At 62.4% G+C, this 20,835-nt stretch overlaps 2 protein-coding genes across 4 annotated transcripts; both read left to right on the top strand.

The window, feature by feature from the left end:
- The first annotated feature begins 1,103 nt into the window (after window positions 1-1,103).
- Window positions 1,104-2,545, top strand: NPW (neuropeptide W). The gene is made up of 2 exons (XM_030925338.1): window positions 1,104-2,106; window positions 2,327-2,545. Exons 1-2 carry the CDS (start codon window positions 1,171-1,173, stop codon window positions 2,411-2,413), a joined length of 1,023 nt encoding a protein of 340 aa, XP_030781198.1. The 5' UTR covers window positions 1,104-1,170; the 3' UTR covers window positions 2,414-2,545.
- Window positions 2,546-8,690: 6,145 nt separating this feature from the next.
- On the top strand, window positions 8,691-20,826 carry SLC9A3R2 (SLC9A3 regulator 2). 3 transcript variants are annotated; one of them, XM_030925053.1, is made up of 7 exons: window positions 8,691-9,109; window positions 11,497-11,697; window positions 18,142-18,321; window positions 18,546-18,699; window positions 18,773-18,816; window positions 19,354-19,416; window positions 19,656-20,826. In XM_030925053.1, exons 1-7 carry the CDS (start codon window positions 8,897-8,899, stop codon window positions 19,812-19,814), a joined length of 1,014 nt encoding a protein of 337 aa, XP_030780913.1. In that variant the 5' UTR covers window positions 8,691-8,896; the 3' UTR covers window positions 19,815-20,826. The 3 variants fall into 3 exon arrangements, with proteins under 3 accessions (XP_030780913.1, XP_010386158.1, XP_010386157.1); XM_010387856.2 differs by lacking the exons at window positions 8,691-9,109; window positions 11,497-11,697 and adding an exon at window positions 14,877-15,645; XM_010387855.2 differs by lacking the exons at window positions 8,691-9,109; window positions 11,497-11,697 and adding an exon at window positions 15,059-15,651.
- Window positions 20,827-20,835: the final 9 nt, after the last annotated feature.

Raw genomic sequence — 20,835 nt, 5'->3', positions numbered from 1 at the left:
GCCCTTCTGTGCCTCTCTGGACGGGGGTACCCTGTTCCCCCAAGCTGAGGCTCTTGGGCTCAGGGGCTAGGCTGTATCTAACCTCCACCATTTACCCAACATGATCTGGGGCAGGTCAGTTCTCCCTGGGCCTCAGTTCGCTAGTTGGTGAGTGGAGTCAATAATAGTTTCACTCATGGCATTGTCTGGAGGTCAAGATGAGATAGTTTATCATGACCCAAAACGAGATCCCTGATGTCTGGGACACGGGGCTGCCCCATGACTGGCATGATTGCTGGGGGAGGGCTGGATTCACCCTTGCTGGGAGGTCAGGAAAGAGTGTGTCAGGCTCTACCCTCTGGGAGGGGGCTGTTAAGCCAGGTGGGCACAGAAATGTATTCTGAGGGATTGTCTGGCCGTGTGCCTTTTTTTTTTTTTTTTTTTAAGCTGGCATTTCGTCTGGTTGCCCAGACTGAAGTTCTATGGCGCAATCTTGGCTCACTGCAACCTCCGCCTCCTGGGTTCAAGCGATTCTCCTGCCTTAGCCTCTCAAGTAGCTGGGATTACAGGTGCCTGCCACCACATCCAGCTAATTTTTTGTGTTTTTCGTAGAGATGGGGTTTCACCATGTTGGCAAGGCTGGTCTTGAATTCCTGACCTCAGGTGATCCACCCACCTCAGCTTCCCAAATTGCTGGATTACAGGCGTGAGCTACCATGTCCGGCCAAGGACCTGGGCCATTTAAGTGGAGTCCTGAAGGATGAGTAGGTGTTAGCCAGGCTGAGAAGGAGGGAATGATGCTCTAGGCACAGACGCACAGAGGCAGGCACAGTCACAGGCTGTTGGTTTAAACAAAAATTGAGCCTCGCTGGATAAAGTGATCTTAGGGGACCATCACCAGAGAGGAGACACTGGAGGTCTGCAAGGCCTTTTCCTGCCCCTCCAGGGCTAGAGGTTCAAGGAGGAGCTGACTCTTTCTCCTGGAGGCCTCGCAGAACACAGACCCCAAGGATGGCTTGGTGTGGCCAATGTGAGGCTTCTAAGCCTCTGTCTAGCTCTGCGGGGAGACAGGTTGGCGGGGAGAAGCTGGGGGTGGCACTGGACAGGACAGAGTATGGGGACAGCTTTGGGAGCCGTGCTAGGCAAGGACAAGGGACAACTCTTGTGGGGAGTGACCCAGAGGGGTCTTGAATGGTGCTGAAGGCCCCTGGCCGCCCTCCCGCGGTAGCCACTGTAGCTCTGCCTGTACCTGGGCCTTCCCTCTGTTGTTGTCCCACCCGCAGGAGTCTGGCTAAAGGGGCATCCCTCAGCCCTACTCCCTCATCAGTGTTCCCAGTACCCTCTCCCTGGCACTTCCACTCCTGGGGGGAGGAGGCTGAGCAGGGAGAGAATGGAACGTGTTCCCCTAGAGGAGCCCCGAGCACAGTTCCAGCCAGCGGCCCACTCAGTGAGGTGCTCAGGTACCCACCTCCCCGCCAGCTGCCAGGGTTCCCTTTCCTCCCTCCGTCCCTCCTCCCATCTGGGGAGCCCAGCGGTACTGCGTGGGCGGAACCAGGCGGGGCCACGAACGGTTATAGCTGGGCTCGCAAGGGGACCCGCGGCTCGCCTCCAGCCTCCTGCGCTCTGGTACCTGGGCGTCCCCACTCCACTGCGCGCCCAAACCCAGCTGAGCCGGTTCGTGGCCCGCCCCGCCGGGCGGCCGTCGACGCGAGCACCCTGGCGCCGGGCCCGGGGAAGCGGGGGGCTCCCGCGAGCCGGCCGCGGCTGGCACTGCCGCTGCTCCTGTTCCTGTTGCCGCTGCCCGCCGGCGCGTGGTACAAGCAAGTGGCGAGTCCCCGCTACCACACGGTGGGCCGCGCCGCTGGCCTGCTCATGGGGCTGCGCCGCTCACCCTATATGTGGCGCCGCGCGCTGCGCGCAGCCGCCGGCCCCCTGGCCGGGGACACCCTCTCCCCCGGACCCGCCGCCCGCGAGGCTCCTCTCCTGCTGCCCTCGTGGGTTCAGGAGCTGTGGGAGACGCGACGCAGGAGCTCCGAGGCAGGGATCCCTGTCCGTGCGCCGCGGAGCCCGCGCGCCCCGGAGCCTGCGCTCGAACCGGTGTCCCTGGACTTCAGCGGAACCGGCCAGGTACGTGAGAGGGGAGGAGGCCTGGACCGCCGCGGGCAAAGGGGTCTCAGGAGGTCTGAGCCGGAGCACGGAGCCGCGTGTTCAGGGTGCACCCTCGGGCCCTTCCATCCCCCGCTCCGCGCCCAGAAAAGTTTTCCCTGGGTAAGCTCGACCCTGGCAAGCGGGGGTGGCGGTGGAGGGCCACAGCCTCCTCCCCACGGCCTTGCTGTGTTCTCGCTAGCGACTTCGGAGAGACGTCTCCCGCCTAGCCGTGGTCCCTGCAGCAAACCGCCTTGGCCGGCCCCGCCTGGCCCCCGGACCGTCCTGACAGCGTTCTCCCGCCTGCGGCGCCTCGGCGCCTGACCCAGGACGAGTCGCCGCAGCTTCCAGGAGCCGCTCACAGCTCCGGCCTGCTGTCCGGTCAATAAAATCCGCCTGACTCCTGCGCCCCCGCGTGCGACCCCTTCGTCTGCCTGTGTACTTTGCCGTCTAGCTCAGGGCGCAGACAGGCGCGCCCACGCCCTGGCAAATGTCACGGGCCCCTCCCTCGCCGACCAGGGGAAGCGCCGGGCACTCAGCATTCATTTAAAACCTGAATCTCCTGGCACCCCCTTTCTCCCTTAGCCAAAGTCTTCCGCAGAGGATTAAGAACCCCTGGTCCCCTTCTTCTGGGTCATGCCCCTGGAGGAGGGGCCCCTCCACCTGAGCCCCACCTTGCTTCTTGCTTTTTTCTTTTCTTTTTTTTTTTTTGAGATGGAGTCTCCCTTTGTCAGCCAGGCTGGAGTGCAATGGCGTGATTTTGGCTCACTGCAACCTCCACCACCACGGGTTCAAGCGATTCTCCTGCCTCAGCCTCCTGAGTAGCTGGGACTACAGGCACCCACCATGATGCCCAGCTAAGTTTTGTATTTTTGTAGAGACGGGGTTTCACCATGTTGGCTGGACTGGTCTTGAACTCCTGACCTCAGGTGATCCGCCCACCTCGGCCTCCCAAAGTGCTGGGATTACGGGCATGAACCACCATGCCCAGCTGCTCCTCTACCTTTTATCCCTCTCTGCATGCCCTTCTGGTCACTGGCTCCAGCCCCCCCCACATACATGTGCCCTGCCATCTTGAATACCAAGGACCTCCGTCCACCAGGCCCCCTCCAGTTCCCCTCCCAAGGGTCTGGGCCCCTCCTCCCTCACTCTCCCTCTTCAACCCTCTCTAATCTGCCCTGGGACTCCAACGACTGTCCTGGACCCCAAACCACCAAGGTCACATGCCCTGATGCAGCTCACCCTTGGAACCTCCCGTAGCCATGTGGCAGGGTCCCCCCTTGGGGCCACCCAGCAAGGATTGGGGGAGGGGTGGTCCTGGGCCTGGCTTTAGTATGCCCCTGTGGAACCAGCCCCCCACCCCTGCTCCTGGAAGCCCCGCTTCCCCTCGCTGGTAGGTCCTTTCCATCTCCAAGGTGTGTCCTTCTCCCAAATGTGGGTGCTCTTTTTATCTCCACCCCTTCAATTCTTTTTCTTTTTTTTTCCGAGACAGAGTCTCTAGCCCATGCTGAAGAGGCACTATCTCGGCTCACTGCAACCTCCGCCTCTCTGCCTCCCCGGCTCAGATGATTCTCCTGCCTCAGCCTCCCCCGTAGCTGGGATTGCAGGTGCCCACTACCAAGCCCAGCTAATTTTTGTATTTTTTTAAAATAGAGATGGAATTTCGCCATGTTGGCCAGGCTGGTCTTGAACTCCTGACCTCAGGGGATCCACCCACCTCGTCCTCCTAAAGTGCTGAGATTACAGGTGTGAGCCACGGCACCTGGCCCACCAGCCAATTATTTTGTTTTTTGTTTTTCGTATTTTTTTTTTTTTTTTTTTTTTGAGACAGAGTTTCCCTCTTGCTGCCCAGGCTGGAGTGCAATGGCGCAATCTTGGCTCGCCGCAACCTCTGCCTCCTGGGTTCAAGCCATTCTCCTGCCTCAGCCTGTAGCTGGGATTACAGGCATGCGCCTCCACACCCGCCTAATTTTGTATTTTCGGTACAGACAGCATTTCTTCATGTTGGTCAAGCTGGTCTCGAACTCCCGATTTCAGGTGATTCTCCCGCCTCGGCCCCCCAAAGTGCTGGAATTACAGGCGTGAGCCTCCCCAGCCAATTCTTTTTTTTTTTTTTTTTTTTTTTTTTTTTGAGACGGAGTCTTGCTCTGCCGCCCAGGCTGGAGTGCAGTGGCCAGCTCTCAGCTCACTGCAAGCTCCGCCTCCCGGGTTCACGCCATTCTCCTGTCTCAGCCTCCCCAGTAGCTGGGACTACAGGCGCCCGCCTCGTCGCCCGGCTAGTTTTTTGTATTTTTTAGTAGAGACGGGGTTTCACCATATTAGCCAGGATGGTCTCGATCTCCTGACCTCGTGATCCGCCCGTCTCGGCCTCCCAAAGTGCTGGGATTACAGGCTTGAGCCACCGCGCCCGGCCTCTCCCCAGCCAATTCTTACATGGAGCCCTTGGTTCCATCTAGCCCTCCCTCCGGTTCTGTGCTGGGTGAAGAGGTGGTCACATACCTCACAGGACAACTCATTCTCCTCCCTGCGAACTCATTCCTTCCCAGTCCTGCCCCTGTTCCTCACTGAACCTGACCTCTAAGAACATGGATGTCCTGACCTTGTCACCCCCACACCCCGCCTCAAGGGCTCTCCACTGCTTATGGGATGATACCCGTGCTCTGGCAGGGCTGGCCCTGTCTGCTCTCACTGCCCCTCCCACTGCCTACTCCCCTACCCCACCGCCAGCTCCAGACTGCAGATTCCAGGACAGCCCGGGACCTCCCTCCCCTAAGGAGGACTCCAGGGCCCCAGGCTGGGTCAAATGTTCTTCCTGGAGCTGCTTCAGCTCTGGCCTCCCCTTGCAAACGCCAAGGTGCTCAAAGCCCTGTTTTTGCGGGGGCGGGGGGAGGTTTCAGTGATGTTCCCTGGTGCTTCCCTGGTCCAAGATGGGGAGGCAGAGCCGATGAGGGGCTTCTCTGCCTCCCCAGCTCCACACCCTTATTCCCCTGCAGCGCAACCAGCCCTAGGGCGCCAGCCTCACCCCAGTCCCCACCCCACAGGACTGGATCGAGTGGCAGCCAGATGGGCAGGATCCTGGGGCAACTCCTCGGACGATGCAATGCCACCAGTTCCGACCAGGTGGCGCTGCGCGGCTATCGTTCTGGGCAGTAGCCTCCGCCCCGCGCCTCCAGCAACGGGCGGGCCGCAGTGGGCGGAACCACAGCGGGTGGGCGGGGCCGCCCCGTCGGCGGCAGCGGTTTCCTGCCCCTCCCTCCTTCTTGGGTCGTTGCAGTCCCCACCTTCCCTCTCCTCCTCTCTGGGTCTCTGTTGGTAACCTCCTTCTGTCGCGCTGGCCCCGCCTGCTCCAGTTTCGGAATCTAAAGAGAGGCACGGTGCAGCCAGAGGGAAGAGGCCCTAGGCGCGGTCTGGTTATGCTTGCAGGACCATTAATGTCCATCAGAAAGCAGCGCCTGCCTGAGGAGCTCTGGACCATTACCGGGCGTCGGAATAGTGGTCCCACCCCCAGACAGGGCTCCAGGCCACGGCCACATCCCAGAGCCTCTGCCAGGCCCAGGCTCGGGCTCCCTGAGATCGCTGGGACCTTGCTGGAGGGATGCGGGTTCAAGGCCTGAAGGAAAGGTCCTGCAGAAACAGGAGTGCATGGGCGGCCCCCACCCCGGTGGACCCCCCACCGACAGCCCAGGGGAACAGCTGAGACCTCTCCCTCTGCCGGATAGGACTCATGCCTGGGTAGCATGCTGGCAGGCGTGGGGAAAGGGGGTTGGTTGGAGAGTGGGGAATCCCCCAAGCCTCTGATTGCCCCTGACTTGACTTTCTTCCCTCCTGCTGCTGCCCTGGGAACCCACGTCACCCCATCTGCACTCCGCAGAAGCAGCAAAATAAAGTTCACCCTCCTCTCGATGTGGACCCTACTGCCTCCCGCCCACCTCCCTAGCCCTTTCTTTGAGACACCAAGCACTTGGCGGCCCCTGAACACCTTTGCCCAGGTGCTTCCCTTTGCCTTCCTCTGCCTCCAGCGCAGCACCCGTGGGGGCCAAGGTCAGCCTTGGACCAGGGCTGAGAGCTTCCAGGGGCTGGCTGGAAAAGAGGCATGGGAGGGTTTGCCCCTGAGAGCTGCTGGGTCACCCTTCCTTGCCTGTTCCTCCAGGCCCCTGGATTCACTGTCCCCTCTGACTCTGCACCTCCTCTGAAATTGTGACCTCCGGTTCCTCTCTGGCTGCCTCATTCCTCCCGCTCCCTGCTTTGCCAGGCCCACTTCCTTTGTTGCCTGAGCCTTTGCTACTCTGTTACCCTCCTCAGCCTTTCTTGACTTTGGGGACTCCTTTGTTACTTTGTAGCGGCAGAGTGTCCTGTGATACTTCCTTGGTTCCTGGCCCCAGTTGTGACCTCATGTCGCTGGTGGCCCTTCCCTCCGCCATGCTGTTCTCCATCCCATCTTTTATTTATTTATTTTTAAATTTTTATTAAATTTTTTTTTTGAGATGGTGTCTTGCTCTGTCGCCCAGGCTGGAGTGCAATGACGCAATCTCAGCTCCCTGCAACCTCCGCCTCCCGGGTTCAAGTGATTTTCCTGCCTCAACCTCCCCAGTAGCTGGGATTACAGGTGCCCGCCACCACGCCTGGCTAATTTTTTTTGTATTTTTAGTAGAGACGAGGTTTTGCCATGTTGGCCAGGCTGGTCTCGAACTCCTGACCTCAGGTGATCCACCCGCCTCGGCCTCCCAAAGTGTTGGGATTACAGGCATGAGACACTGCTCCTGGCCCCCCATCCCATCTTCAGTCACTGGGAGGAGGAATCGGCTGAGTCCTGGGCCAGGGAAGGCTGGTGTATGCCCAAGGCTGATCAGGGATCTGCCCCACCCAGGGGGGTAAGCTCTGCAAGCCCTCTTACCCAGGGCATCTGAGGCTGCTGGTGCCTCCCATCCAGCCACCTCCCTCGACTCTAGTGTGGCCACGAAGGTACAGCCTGCCAGGTTGTGGGTGGCCCTGGTTGGTGTGGGATGACCCCCTGAGCCCAAACAGGTGTGGTGTGTGGGGTGCGTGGTGGTGGGTCACACTGCCCGCACCCATCTTCACAGACTCCACGGGTGGCAGCACCAGGCTGTGTCCAGGGAGGCCAGCCACAGGTCAGACAGGCAGCCTCTGGACATGCAGACAGATGGAGGTGGCCGGCCAGGCGGAAGCCTGAGGCAGCCTCAGCCAGGAATTGCAGGGGTGGGGGTGGCAAGCAGCCATGGCGCCTCAGCCTAAGTGGCTTTTAGGGGCAGCTGCCGGGATATGGGCACCCAGGAGGCCATGGCCCAGGAGACTGCCCAGAGGCGGGCCCTGTGCTTGGGTGGGGGCAGGGGACCCCAGGCCAAGGCCCTAGAGAGAGGATAGGGAGAGGAGGACTGCACCAAGCCCGCTTCTGCTCACATGGGGAATTGCCTGGGCTGGCTGTGCCTGACCCCTGGGAACCAGGTATGTGCAGGGGGCCTGGCTGGGCTAGGGAGGAGGGCAGACTGGGGCTGTGCCTGGACTCAGCTGTCTTCCTATATTGGAGACAGAGGAAGAGCTGGGTGGTGAAGAGCATGGACTCCGAATCTCACATCCCCGGGCCCAAAGGGAGCTGAGGAAGCTTCGTGGGTCTCTTCCCTCTCCAGGCCTGTTTGCAGGTCTGTGAAGTGACCAGGCCCCTAGGGTTGTTCCAAGCAAAATGCACTCAGGCGTAAATGATTTCACTGTGGTGGTGACTGTCCTCTTGGGGAAGGAGGGACACTCGTGCTTCAGGTAGAGGCTCAGGGACGTAGACGGCTGTGAGCAGGGGAGGGGAGGCCTGATGCCTGCCTGTGGACACTGTGGAGCAGCGTCTGTGCACACTGGCTACCACCCAGAGCTTAGAGCCCAAAGAAGTCAGTGGAGGCCCATGTCAGGAGGCGGACCCTCGAGACTCATCCTTTTGTTACCCTGCAGAGTCACAGTCCAGGCCTGGGGTGGGCTGGGACACAAGTAGAGGGGCTGGCCCGGCCAGGGGAAAGAATGGCGGGAATGGACGCGGTGCAGATAGCCCAAACACGGAGGGTAGGCCAGGGAGTCTCAAGCCACTGGCCCCCAGGATGCAGGGAGGGACTGCTGCGTGTCACTTTTAAACCTCCTTTTCCCTCCTGGGCCCTCCTGAGACTGCCCTGGGCCAGGGCAGTTCTGGCTGCAGGAGGGATCCAGATCAGGCACAGCGGAGAGGAGATAGGCAAGGAGGTCTGGGAGGGCTTCCCCGGGAGGGTGGGGAGGGCTGTGGCCCTTGTTGTTACCCTTTGGCCCCTTTGTGGGGGTCCCTTGGCCTGGAGGCCCTTTGTCCAACCCGTCGCCCACCTCAAGACCTGCCTCGATGCTGCGCATACAGTAGGTATCCAATAAATGTTCCTGGGATAGAAGGCAAAGGCGCTGGCAACAAGGCGGTTGCCCAGACAGGAGCGAGACAGAGGGGTCCTGGTGGCTGGGGGGTCCCCTCGCCCTGCCGCCTTCCCCCACCCCCACTCGGGATGACCGGCCGCGGAGGCCGGGATGGCTGGGACCGGAGGTGGGGGCGGCCGGGCGGCGGGGGCGGGGGCGGGGAAGGGGCGGGCGCGGGGGCGGTGCCGCAGCCTGAGCCGGAGCCGGAGCCCGAGCCGGAGCCCGAGGCGACGGGAGCCGAACGGGAGCCGCCGAAGCCACCGCCGGGTGCCCAGCGCCGCCGCCGCCCCCGAGCTGCCCCGCGCCCCTGCCCGCGGGCGGCTGGTGGGCAGCGGGCGCCATGGCCGCTCCGGAGCCGCTGCGGCCGCGCCTGTGCCGCCTGGTGCGCGGAGAGCAGGGCTACGGCTTCCACCTGCACGGCGAGAAGGGCCGCCGCGGGCAGTTCATCCGGCGCGTGGAGCCCGGTTCCCCCGCCGAGGCCGCCGCGCTGCGCGCTGGGGACCGCCTGGTCGAGGTCAACGGCGTCAACGTGGAGGGCGAGACGCACCACCAGGTGGGGGCCCGCGCTCGCCCCCGGCCCGCCGCCCCCTCTCTGAGCGCGTCCCTCTGGGGCGGGTGGGGGTCGCACGGGGGCCTGAGGGGTCTCCCGCGGAGAGGACGCGGACATTGCTGGGAGGCAGCGGCCCGGCGCCTTCCGAGTCCCCGCGCAGGAAGCTCAGCCCTGCAGAGGGGTGGGGGGGCATCCTGGCAGGGAGGGGCCCGCACTGCGGCTCCTGGCCGTTGGCCTCGCTCTTTGGTCGCGTTTTGGCCTCAGTGTGCCATGAAGGAGGGTGTTGGGCAGCCTGGGGCCCCTCCAGAAAGGTGGAGACCTGGGTGCTTTTGCGTAGGTGTGTGTACACGTGTGCGTGTGAACACAACTGGGCGTGTGTGTGCAGGTCCCTCTGGGGTCAGCCAAGTGTGCACGGGCTTGCCTGTGTGTACCCAGGAGGGGTTGCAGTAAGGGCATCAGTGTGTCTGCAGTTGCGTGTGTGCTGGAGTGTGTGTGAGTATACAGGTCTGCGTGTGTGTGTGTGTGTGTACAGGTCTGGACTCCTGGGCATGTGAGAGCTGAGCTCTGCATGTGTGCACACCTGGTTAGTGTACTCATCACTGTGTGTCTGCAGGCTGGTGAGTCTGTGTGTCTGTACTCTAGTGTGCCCCAGCCGGTGTGTCTGGGACCGGGTTGAGTTGGCCATTGGTGGCAACCACATTCCTTAGCTCCAAAGGCACTACCCCTCCTCAGAGGCTGCTTAGCCCGGCTGGGGTTACTTGCCGAAGCCTCCTGCTTCCTGGCTAAGGAGAACTGAGCCTTTTCTCTGTGGGTTCTGATCCCTGAGGTATGTCTCTCTCCCACAGGCCAGGGGCTTCCTCCACACCCTGGTGGGGGTCCAGTGTCCACACACCCCTTGTCCTCCAGGTCCCCTGTCCCTCACAGCACTGGCGAATCCATAACCTGTCTACGTGGCTGGTCCTGGAACCTCAAGATTAGCAGTTGGTTCAGCTGGGCCTGGAGTTGGTCTCTTGTTCACCTGGTGCCTTGTCTGCCCCTCTGTCGGCCAGCCCTATGCTTTCCACCCAGAGTGTCTGCTGTGTAAGGTTGTTTGCTGAAGAAGGTGGGGATCAGGCCAGTGGCCTGGACCTGAGGGGTTGACGGTAGGGCTGGCAGGGCTGGGGCCTGGCTGCTGTGTGATAGTCGTTGCCACCCTTGCCCAGGGAACACCTGCTTATCCAAAGCCCTGGGGTGCTGGTCTCTGAGGACTGGACACACAGACCATGGTGGACTCTCCCCACTGCCCCAGGAGGGCAAGAAGCGCAGTTACTGCCCCATTTGACAGTTGAGGAAACTGATGCCAGAGATTTAGGGTGACTTGTCTGGGACACATAGTCAAGAAGCAGCTGGGCACTGGGTTCCTCTTGTCTCACTCTGGGTCATGGGGAAAGAGGAGGGCCAGGGGAAAGATGGGCCTGGCTCAGTCCCTCCTATCTGTTCACCATCCCTGCTGAGCCCGGCAGCTAGTGGGGAGTCCTGTCCACCCTCCCCCAGGCCGCAGGTGGGAGTAGGGCTGCCTGTCTTCCTGCCCGCTTCCCAATGGGCACTGCTTTCTCTCTGCGGGTGCACTGCTTTCTTGCCAGCATCGGAGCTGCCGGCCCCCTGCATGGTCCAGACACTTCACAGGCACCTGTACCCACACGCCGACGGCCACCGTGCCATAGCTGTTCAAAGGTGCAACTGCCCCTCCCCCTTGCCGGCTATACCTGAATGTTGCTTCCCTGGCTGGGTGTGGGTACCCAAGCCAGGTGTCCAGCCATTCCCCTCCTCACAGGTCCAGCGGGAATGGGCCCATGGTCATGTCCTGGAGGTAGACATAAGGCCTGGGGTCAGGGGTTTAGACTCCCATGGCAGAGAATGACAGGAATGGGCACGGACACACCCAAACACACCAAATGGGCCCAGGGAGACACCCCTTTCCTTCAAACCTGGACGCAGACACAGACTTTGAAACAGATGGATGCACGTGCACACACTAACAGGCAGACTGAAAACTGGAAGCTCCACTGTGCACCATCTTTGTTACTTCCAGACGGGACTTACCCAGCTGCCCTACCCTGCAGCCCCTTCCCAGCCCTGCCTGGAGAAGACCCTGGGCTAAGGGCCAGGCTCTGGGAGGACCCTGAAGCCCTCGCAGCCTGGACCTCAGTGTCCGGAGCCCGGGTGCAGAGGGAGGGAGCCGCTGGAGTCTGGGGGTGGGGGGCGGGGCCGGCAGGCCTCTCGGTGCGGCCACCCGCCCATGCAGACCAGCCGCCCGCCTGCATGCCCGGGCCAGCCCAGAGTGGTGCCATTGCCCATGTGCTGCCCGGAATGCGGGCCACTGACCCGCTCCTGTCACCCATTCACCCCAGGTGGTGCAGAGGATCAAGGCTGTGGAGGGGCAGACCCGGTTGCTGGTGGTGGACCAGGAGACAGATGAGGAGCTCCGCCGGCGGCAGCTGACCTGCACTGAGGAGATGGCCCAGCGAGGGCTCCCGCCTGCCCACGACCCCTGGGAGCCGAAGCCAGACTGGGCACACATGGGTGGCCGCAGCTCCGATGCTGGCAAGAAGGTATGGCGGGCTCGGCCCGCAGGGACTACCCTCGCCTCTCCCAGAGGCTCTCTTGGCTTTCGACGACCATCTTGGCCACTGATACCTCTAGAAGTCTTGGTCTCTTCTGCCTTTTGGGGCCCCTTTTCTGCCCCAGGGACCATCCTGTTGGCTACTGGGGGCCACTCTTTCTACCCTCAGTCTGTGTTTTGTTTTAAACTGGGTAGGGTCAGGGCAGCCTAGCCTGTTCCTCTTCTCCAGGATGCTCCAGAGCCCCTTGCCCTATCGAGGGGTCACTCTGACAAGCTGCCGCCTCCCCAGCCCCCAGCCTCGTGGCTGAGGAACCCTGGGAATAGACATTCTAGGTCAGCGTGTGCCCAGCTCCGTGCCTGTGTTGGGTGTCATCCGAGGCTCTGTCCTGGTCTCTCTCCAAGGAGCCTGTGTGCTGGGAAGGCCTGGGAGAGGGCTGGCCTCCCCTGCAGGCAGCGCCGTGGTTGGGGAAGCCTAGGAGGCCACTGTGCCAGGCCTGGCGTGGGTGGGGCTGGGAGCATGGGAGTGGAGTTGGGAGGTCCAGGCGGCTCCAAGGTGAGCCCACTCCTCCCCTAGATACAAGGGAGGGCCCTGGGACCCCGTCTGCTGTTCCTTCTGGGCTCCTGCTGGGTAGCACTTCCTCTTTCCCCTGTCCCTGCTCCCAGCCAGGAGACCCAGAAAAGTACAGGGGCCACCTGCTCCACCTCCTGCTAGGTGGCCGCTGGGAGGGGCCACCTGGCAGGCCTTGGGTGCCAGGAGGAACAGCCTGAAAGTATCTGTCCTGTCTTCCTGGAGGCCCTGATGGCGTTGTCTCCATGCTCTCCTGCCTGTCTTTCATTTCATTTTCAAAGCCATCCCTGGCCGGGCGCGGTGACTCACACCTGTCATCCCAGCACTTTGGGAGGCCGAGGTGGGTGGATCACCTGAGGTCAGGAGTTTTGAGACCAGCTTGACTAATGTGGTGAAACCCGTCTCTACTAAAACTACAAAAATCAGCTGGGCTTGGTGGCAGGCGCCTGTAGTTCCAACTACTCGGGAGGCTGAGGCAGGAGAATTGCTTGAACCCGGCAGGCGGCAGTTTCAGTGAGCCGAGATCCTGCCATTGCACTCCAGCCTAGGGGACACAGCGAGACTGTCTCAAAAAAAAAAAAAAAAAAGAAAAGAAAAGAAAAGAAATAAATCCCTTCGGGGATTTGAGTCCAGGGGTTGGCCAGACCCCACTGTGAGAACCGTGCCTGAGGCAGGGGTGTGGGATCTGGAGTTTCTGAGGGTGCAGGGGATCTATACATTCACTTTCTCCCTTTCCCAAATATCACTCCTGGAGCTGGCTGCGCCTGGGAGCTGAGCCCGGCCGGGGGATGTCTTGGCAGGGAGACGGCATTCCCTGTGGGGAGGGGGCACAGGCCTGGCCATGGGACTTGTGGGACCCGGTTTGTTCCTGGGGCTTGAGGGCAGGCCATGACCATGCTCAGGGCCAAGGTGCCCAGCCCAGGGCTGGTTGGGGGGCTGGCCTTGCAGGGGAGCGGGCTGGTCCCAGGCCCCTATCCCTGAATTGAGGGTTGGGGCCTCCCTCTTTCCCAGGCACCCTCCCTCCCCCAGGAGGAAGCTCCCCCTCTACCTCAGGCATTTGTCCATTGATTTGAACACAAATGCATGGTTCACCTTCCTGTGGAAAAATCTGGCCCTCGGACTTTATCTGGAGGGTGCGGTGGCCGAGGCACCTTGCCTTGGGTGGGACCTTCCCCCGTCTGCTATTTCAGGCTCTGGGGGCTGCAGGAAGCCCTAGGAGGGGCTTCCTCTGGGTATATTTTTAGAGGAACAAAGGGTGGCCTGAGTGGCAGGTCCCTTTGTGCATGAGTCTGGCTGGGGACAGGGGCTCCAGGAGGTCAGGGGACACCCAAGGAACAGGGTCTCCCCTTCTCTCTTGTGGCATCGAGACCTGAGGTTCTTTTTCTTTTTTTTCTTGGCTCACTACAACCTCCGCTGTCTGGGTTCAAGCGATTCTCCTGCCTGACCCTGCCCAGTAGCTGGGATTACAGGCACACGCCACCACACCCTACTAATTTTTGTGTTTTCAGTAGAGATGGGGTTTCACCATGTTGCTCAGGCTGGTCTCGAACTCCTGATTTCAGGTGATCTGCCCTCCTCCGCCTCCCAAAGTTCTGGGATTACAGGCGTGAGCCACTGTACCTGGCCCCTGAAATCTGAGGTTTCATTTCTTTCTTTCTTTCTTTTCTTTTTTTTTTTTTTTTTTTTTGAGACGGCGTCTCGCTCTGTCGCCCGGGCTGGTGTGCAGTGGAGCGATCTCAGCTCACTGCAAGCTCCGCCTCCCAGGTTCCCGCCATTCTCCTGCCTCAGCCTCCCGAGTAGCTGGGACTACAGGCGCCCGCCACCTCGCCCGGCTAGTTTGTTTTTTTGTATTTTTAGTAGAGACGGGGTTTCACCGTGTTAGGCAGGATGGTCTCGATCTCCTGACCTCGTGATCCACCCGTCTCGGCCTCCCAAAGTGCTGGGATTACAGGCTTGAGCCACCGCGCCCGGCCTCTTTTTTTTTTTTTGAGACAGAGTTTCACTCCGTCGCCCAGGCTGGAGTGCTGTGGTGTGGTCTTGGCTCACTGCAATCTCCTTCTCCTGGATTCAAGCAATTCTTGTGTCTCAGCCTCCCGAGTAGCTGGGATTACAGGCGTATACCATCATATATGGCTAATTTTTGTGTTTTTAGTAGAGACAGGGTTTTGCCATGTTGGCCAGGCTGGTCTGGAACTCTTGGGCTCAAGTGATCTGCCTGCCTCAGCCTCCCAAAGTGCTGGGGTGACAGGCGTGAGCCACTGCGCCCGGCTCGAGCCCTGAGGTTTGTTCACCTGAGCTCCCAGCATGGACAGGAAGAATTGGGGCTCACCTGACCTCCGCAGAGTAGGTTCAGATCCTGCCCTGCTCAGCCTGGGTTCAGGGTGTGTCTGAGATGCTCAGGGAGCCCAGGAGGGCAAAGCTTACCTTGCAGGGATGGCTCCAGTGGGGGCGGTGGTGGCAGAGAGGCAGAGCCCTGGGAGGGTATGTAGCTTGGCTTTGGTGCAGGATGGAGAGGGCCCAACTCTGGGTGCCCCTTGGGAGCTAAGGGTGGTTCTCAGTGTCCTCTGTCCTGGCTGGGGATAGGGGAGGTGGGCAGGGGAGAACACTGATGTGGTTGGCCACTCCTTTTGGGGGTCATGAAGGCCTAGTTAGTGATGACTCAGCCCTGGGCCACACCAGGCTGGGGGTGGCCGCAGCTGCAGTGCAGCTGATCCTAGTAGTGACGACAGGGGACGGCCCCCAAACAGAGACGGGTGGCCAGCGGTGCCAGGCCCTAGAGGTGGTGGCAGACCCTGAGCCCTCTGCCCCTGCCCCTAGCCCAGTCTCCACCTCCATCTGGAGGGCCTTGGGGGCTAAAAGCAGGTGAGGGGTGACAGATCTGCGGGAGGCGGCTGTGTGGTTAGGGCGCGGTGCCTGTGGGGGCTTCCGGGCTCCTATGGCTCTTGTTCCTCTGAAACCTCAGCAGGACTGTCCTGTGTTCTGGGGCCGGGACTCCTCCCTATCCCCCCAGCCCTGGGTCCTGGGGCAGGGCAGGGCCTTCCAGCAGCTTCCTTCCTTCCTTTCTTGGGACGGAAACCTAGCTGGGTGGGGGGCGCCGGGCTGGAGCCTTCGCAGGGGAGTGGGCTCAGTCATCACCCTGTTCCCCAGAGTGACTCAGCCCCCGCGTCCCCACCCATCCCCGGGGAGCCGGGGCCGCAGAGGGAGGTAGATAAGTGGGGTGGCAGCCTGGGTCAGCCAGAGAGTTCAGGCCACCCCGGCCGGACGCCTGCCACTCACTGCCGCTGTACCGCTGCCATGGCGCGCTCCGGGAGTGCCACGCCACCTGCCCGGTCTCCAGGAGCCCCTCCACGGAGCCCACCCCAGAGGCTGGTACAGGTCAGGTGGGGTGGGAGGAAGGGAGGGCTAGGAGGAACCAGCAGCCGCTCAGCCTCCCGGGGTGGGAGGAAGGGACTCCGGGAACTTGATGTAAGCAGGCTGGTCCCTGAGCAACAATGAAGGCCTTTCTCTGCCAGGGCTGGTGCGTCACCATCTGGGGGGGCGCCCAGTGTACCCCCATGCTAGCCTCTTTGTCCGGACACAGGCATGGCTGAGGGACCAGGGATGGTCCAGCTCTGTGCTGGCCACTGGCGGGGAGGGAGCCTGGAGCCCGTGGGAGCCAGAGGGCCTGGCAGGAGGCGGCAGGAAGTGTGTGCTGAGCCAGGGCAGGGAGGAGGAATGTGAGCTATGAACCCCGCCCGAGCTCCTCAGCTCTCTGGGCCCCCATGCTCCGCCCCATGTGCTGCCAGCAGTCCACCCTGGCCCCTCCATTGTAGCCCCTCCACCTGAGGGTTTCGTGCTGTGCCTGGCGCCTCTGCGACCCTGCTGATAATGAGGGGTTTAGGCTTTGATGATAGGCAGAACTTCTTGCCGTGTGGAGTGAAAGATGGCTACTTCTGGACAGAGGCAGAGGGGTGGCCAGAATGACCCTGAGAACACTGAGGGGGCCTTGGCCTGGCCTCAGGGCCTGACACCCTCCACATCCTCCTTCCTGTCTGGTGTCCTGAGAAACCCTGCCCTGTAGGCCGCTGTGCAGGCGTGGGAAGGGCTGCCGGGCCAGCACTGTGGGGCTGGCCACGTGTGTGGGTGGCTATGCATGTTTGCAGGTGTGTTTGGACGTCTTGTGTCTGACCGTGTGATGTGTCTTTACCGCCTGGGCCCATGTCACACTCCCGCCTCCCCCCCTGAACTGGGCTCCTGTCCCCACGCCTTCCCTCAGTCCCAGGCCAGCCTGGGGGCTGTGCTCCACCTCCCCTCCTGAATGGGCCCCTGTCCCCACGCCTTCCCTCCCTCCCAAGCCAGCCTCAGCACTGTGCTCTGGCTGCATCCCTGAGGGGCACCTCGGTGGGCAGGTGTCAGGGTCAGCCTCAAAGCCCCATGCCTGTGCCACCAGGTGTGTCTGGGGGAGGGGTGGGTCTATGTGGTGGGGCCCTGGAGATTTTGGGGGTCTTGCATCCTCCAATTCAGCCCATGTGGCCCAGCTGAGCCCCTGCGGGGCCAAGGATCCACAGCCTTGTCCCGGGAGTTTCTGGTGTGATAGGGCCTAGGTTGTGGCCATGCAGAGAGGGTTCAGAGGGTGGGCAGGAGGCTCCTGATGAGGCATCTGGCGGGCTGGACAGGAGAAGGGTGTTCCAGACCAAGGGCAGGTCCCGAGCCCAGGGGACAGGGCACTAGCCCTGTGGAGAAGGATCCCCTTGCTCCCTTGGCAGGGCGGCCCCCGCCACTGACATGGCTGTTTCCGGTCCATTGAGGTTTGGAGTGAGCTTGGAGGTGGGTGGCTGGAGGGGTCGGGGGTGTCTAAGGCCTGGAGACCTGCCCTCCTGAGGTCTGAGTGCCCCCTTGCCATGCTGCCCCAGCCCTGGCCTGGCCTGTGGTCCCTCAGGGACACACAGGGAGGTAGGAGGTGAGGGAGGGGCCCTGGCAGCCCCCCACCCCGCCTGCACGCTCTCCCCTGCACACGCCCTCAAGCCTGGCACTCCCTGGAAACCTGAGCTGCCCCCTGCCTGCTCTGGCCACCGCCATGTTTAACTGAGCACAGGCAGCCACTGGCCACCACCGCAGCACCCTGGCCCGGCCCCTGGCTGGGGGGTGGTCACTGGGCCTGGCCCTGCCTGCTTGGTCCCCTGGCCCAGACCCCCACTGCAGGATGCCAGAGGTAACATGGGGCAGGGCCTGGGATGGTAGCGGGGGGGTCCTTCCAGGCCCCAGGAGGCCCTCTGTGCCCTGTCCACTCTAAGCTCCTGCCCCAGCCTCTGCTTGCTGGGCCTGCGGGGGTGGTGCGGCTCGTTTTCCCGGAATGTGAAAGCAAACAGAGCCGCCACCGCAGCCAGGCTCATGGAGGCCTCTGGAGAGAAAACAAAACTGCTGGCCTAGGAGCGCCTGCCCCACGCTCTGGAGGAGAGCCCAGGGCAGGGGGACGCACGGGCAGGGCCCTCAGGGACAACTGCCCCAGGAGGCCGACAGTGACAGTTCTTCCCACCTGGTGCTCTCTCCCACCCCGCCTGTGTGCCACGCTGGCCTCCAGCCCAGGGAATCATCCCAGCAACCCAGGGAGGCGGCTGGGCCCATCGGGGAGGCTTCTGGGTTTGAAAACTTGACTTTGCCAAAGTTCCCACAACTGAAGCTCTGTCGCAGGCAGCCTGGGTGCCCGGAGTGTTTGCCACTGAGACCTGGGCCTGCCCATGGGTGCCCGGAGTGTTTGCCACTGAGACCTGGGCCTGCCCATGGGTGCCGTGGTACCGAGTTTGGGCAGCGGCGGCACCACCAGGGAGTGGCCTCTGGGGGTGGGAGGCTGGAGCCAGGGACTGACTCTGTCCCTCGGGCCTGCAGGATGTCAGTGGGCCCCTGAGGGAGCTGCGCCCTCGGCTCTGCCACCTGCGAAAGGGACCTCAGGGCTATGGGTTCAACCTGCATAGTGACAAGTCCCGGCCCGGCCAGTACATCCGCTCGGTGGACCTGGGCTCACCTGCCGCCCGCTCTGGCCTCCGCGCCCAGGACCGGCTTATTGAGGTACCGGCCCACCAGGGCTGCAGGGTGCTGGGTGCCCCATGCCTGTCCACACTGGGGCCCTGGGTCCTTGCAGGGAGGAGGGGGACACTGGGAACCTGAGCTGGCGCGCCTCCTGCTGCCTCGGCGGGTGGTGGCTGTGATGAATATTTGATGCCTTACCTGGCCACGCGGCATTGGGGGCTGTCTGGGCCCACGGCGGGGCTGATGCGTGCTGGTGGTGGCAGGTGAACGGGCAGAATGTGGAGGGGCTGCGCCACGCGGAGGTGGTGGCCAGCATCAAGGCACGGGAGGATGAGGCCCGGCTGCTGGTGGTGGACCCCGAGACAGATGAGCACTTCAAGCGGCTTCGGGTCACACCCACCGAGGAGCATGTGGAAGGTGGGCCACGGCCCGGGGCACAGGGTGGGGGCGGTGTGGTGGCCGAGCAGCCACTGACACGCTGTCCCCACAGGTCCTCTGCCATCACCCGTGACTAACGGAACCAGCCCTGTCCAGGTGAGAGGGTGGGGTGCCCACGAGACACAAGGTGCTTCTGGGGGTACCCAGGCCCGACAAAGGCCCCCTTCTCCCTGGAGATCCCTTTCCTCGAGGTGTGGTAGTGACACCTGATTCTGGCCGTCACCTCCCTTTAATGCCCCTGTGGTTTTCGTCCTGGGTCAGTGCCACACACAAGCCACATGGGGCGCCTGGGGTCGGGGCTGCTGCCTTCCGTCCCCTCCTGAGCACCACCTGGTAGGGAGTTGCCCTCCAGTCTCTGCCTCCTCGGAGCTGGTGGTAGCCTCACCCCAGGCGTTGCTCACGCCGTCCATTCCTGCACCCAAACCCCCTCTGCACCATGAGCCAGCCAGGCCACCTGCCTGTCACTGCCGGGCGCTGGGTGCCTGCCTCACCGCATCTGGAGTCCACCAGATGCCCGGGGCCCCTGCCGAGTGGAGGAGCACACACTGGTGGGGCGTGTGCCTCTGTGCACGTGTGTGCTTGTGCGGGTGTTGTGTCTGTCTGTGAAGCCACAACCTGTCCTTGGTTTCCCAGCTCAATGGTGGCTCTGCGTGCTCGTCCCGAAGTGACCTTCCTGGTTCTGACAAGGACACTGAGGTATGGATGTCCTCCTCCACTCCTGACCTCACACATGGGGCTGCCAGAGGCCTTGGGGTGGGTGTCTGTGGAGATGTCAGCCCTGGCAGTGGGGTCTCTGCTCAGGAAGCCCTCAAGCCCCCTACCCCAGCCCCAGCCCCAGCAGGCAACCTCTGTTGGTTGTTCCCTGGGAGGGGCCCCTGTCTGGGGTGTAGGACTAGGGCTCACTCCAGACACCCCACCCACCGTGCTCACCCCAGGATGGCAGTGCCTGGAAGCGAGACCCCTTCCAGGAGAGTGGCCTCCACCTGAGCCCCACGGCGGCCGAGGCCAAGGAGAAGGCTCGAGCCACGCGGGTCAACAAGCGCGCGCCGCAGATGGACTGGAACAGGAAGCGCGAAATCTTCAGCAACTTCTGAGCCCCTTCCTGCCTGTCTCGGGGCCCTGGGACCCCTCCTGCACGGACCTTGGGCCTCAGCCTGCCCCGAGCTCCCCAAGCCTCAGTGGACTGGAGGGTGGTCCTGCCACTGCCCAGAAATCAGCCCCAGTCCCCGGGAGCCCCCATCCTGCCCCTGCCTGCCAGGTACTGGGGGCCTGTGGCAGCAAGATGGGGGGAGAGAGACCCAGAGATGTGAGAGAGAGGCAGAGACAGAGACAGAGAGAGAAAGAGAGAGAGAGCGGCGGCAGCGCGGGGTGAGGGCCTTTGCTGCTCTGCCGGGGCCTGCTGACTGAAAGGAATTTGTGTTTTTGCTTTTTTCCAAAAAGATCTCCAACTCCACACATGTTTCCACTTAATACCAGAGCCCCCCCACCCCCCCATCTTCCCCTCCCCTTGGGAGCGCTCTAAATAATTGCAATAAAACAAACCTTTCTCTGCAAACCATTTCCTCCCCGCCCCCTCCCCTCAGCAGCAGCCGTCCTGAGTGGGAGTCCCTAGGACTTCCCAGTGGCCGCGCTGGGGCCCCCAGCCTGTTTGTGGGGACCTCGGGTAAGGCCAGGGAGGCCTGATGTGGTCACACCCGCCCTGGTGTGGGGGGGTCCCTAGGCCAGGCCCTGCTCCCCACCCAGCTACCCAGTGCGCCTGTGCCCTGCTGGGGGTCTGAAGTGCAGGGCCTGGGTTCTCCGAGGGGCCCGAGGATGGAGGCCCCATGTCCCCGAGGAGGGTGGCCTCTGGACAGGCCCCTCATTCCGCACGGCAGCTCCCAGGCCTGGGGAACATAGGTGTGTGAAAGCGGCACCCAGGAAGGACTCCTGGCCTCTGGCTCAGCCCTGCCTGGCGGGCTCCCCCGTGGACACCCTGTTGACTTTGCTCTTCCCTCCTGGGCCCCGCATCCCTGAGCCGACCACTGATCCACCGGCACCCGGCACCGCTGTTGCCTCGTTAAGCCATAGCGCATGCGCGCCCTCAGAATAAACAGGCCCTGCCTGGGACCCACACGC

This window comes from Rhinopithecus roxellana, chromosome 20, assembly GCF_007565055.1.
Source record: "Rhinopithecus roxellana isolate Shanxi Qingling chromosome 20, ASM756505v1, whole genome shotgun sequence".
In the NCBI taxonomy this organism is placed as follows: domain Eukaryota; kingdom Metazoa; phylum Chordata; class Mammalia; order Primates; family Cercopithecidae; genus Rhinopithecus; species Rhinopithecus roxellana.
This window is presented reverse-complemented; position numbering and strand designations above follow the sequence as displayed.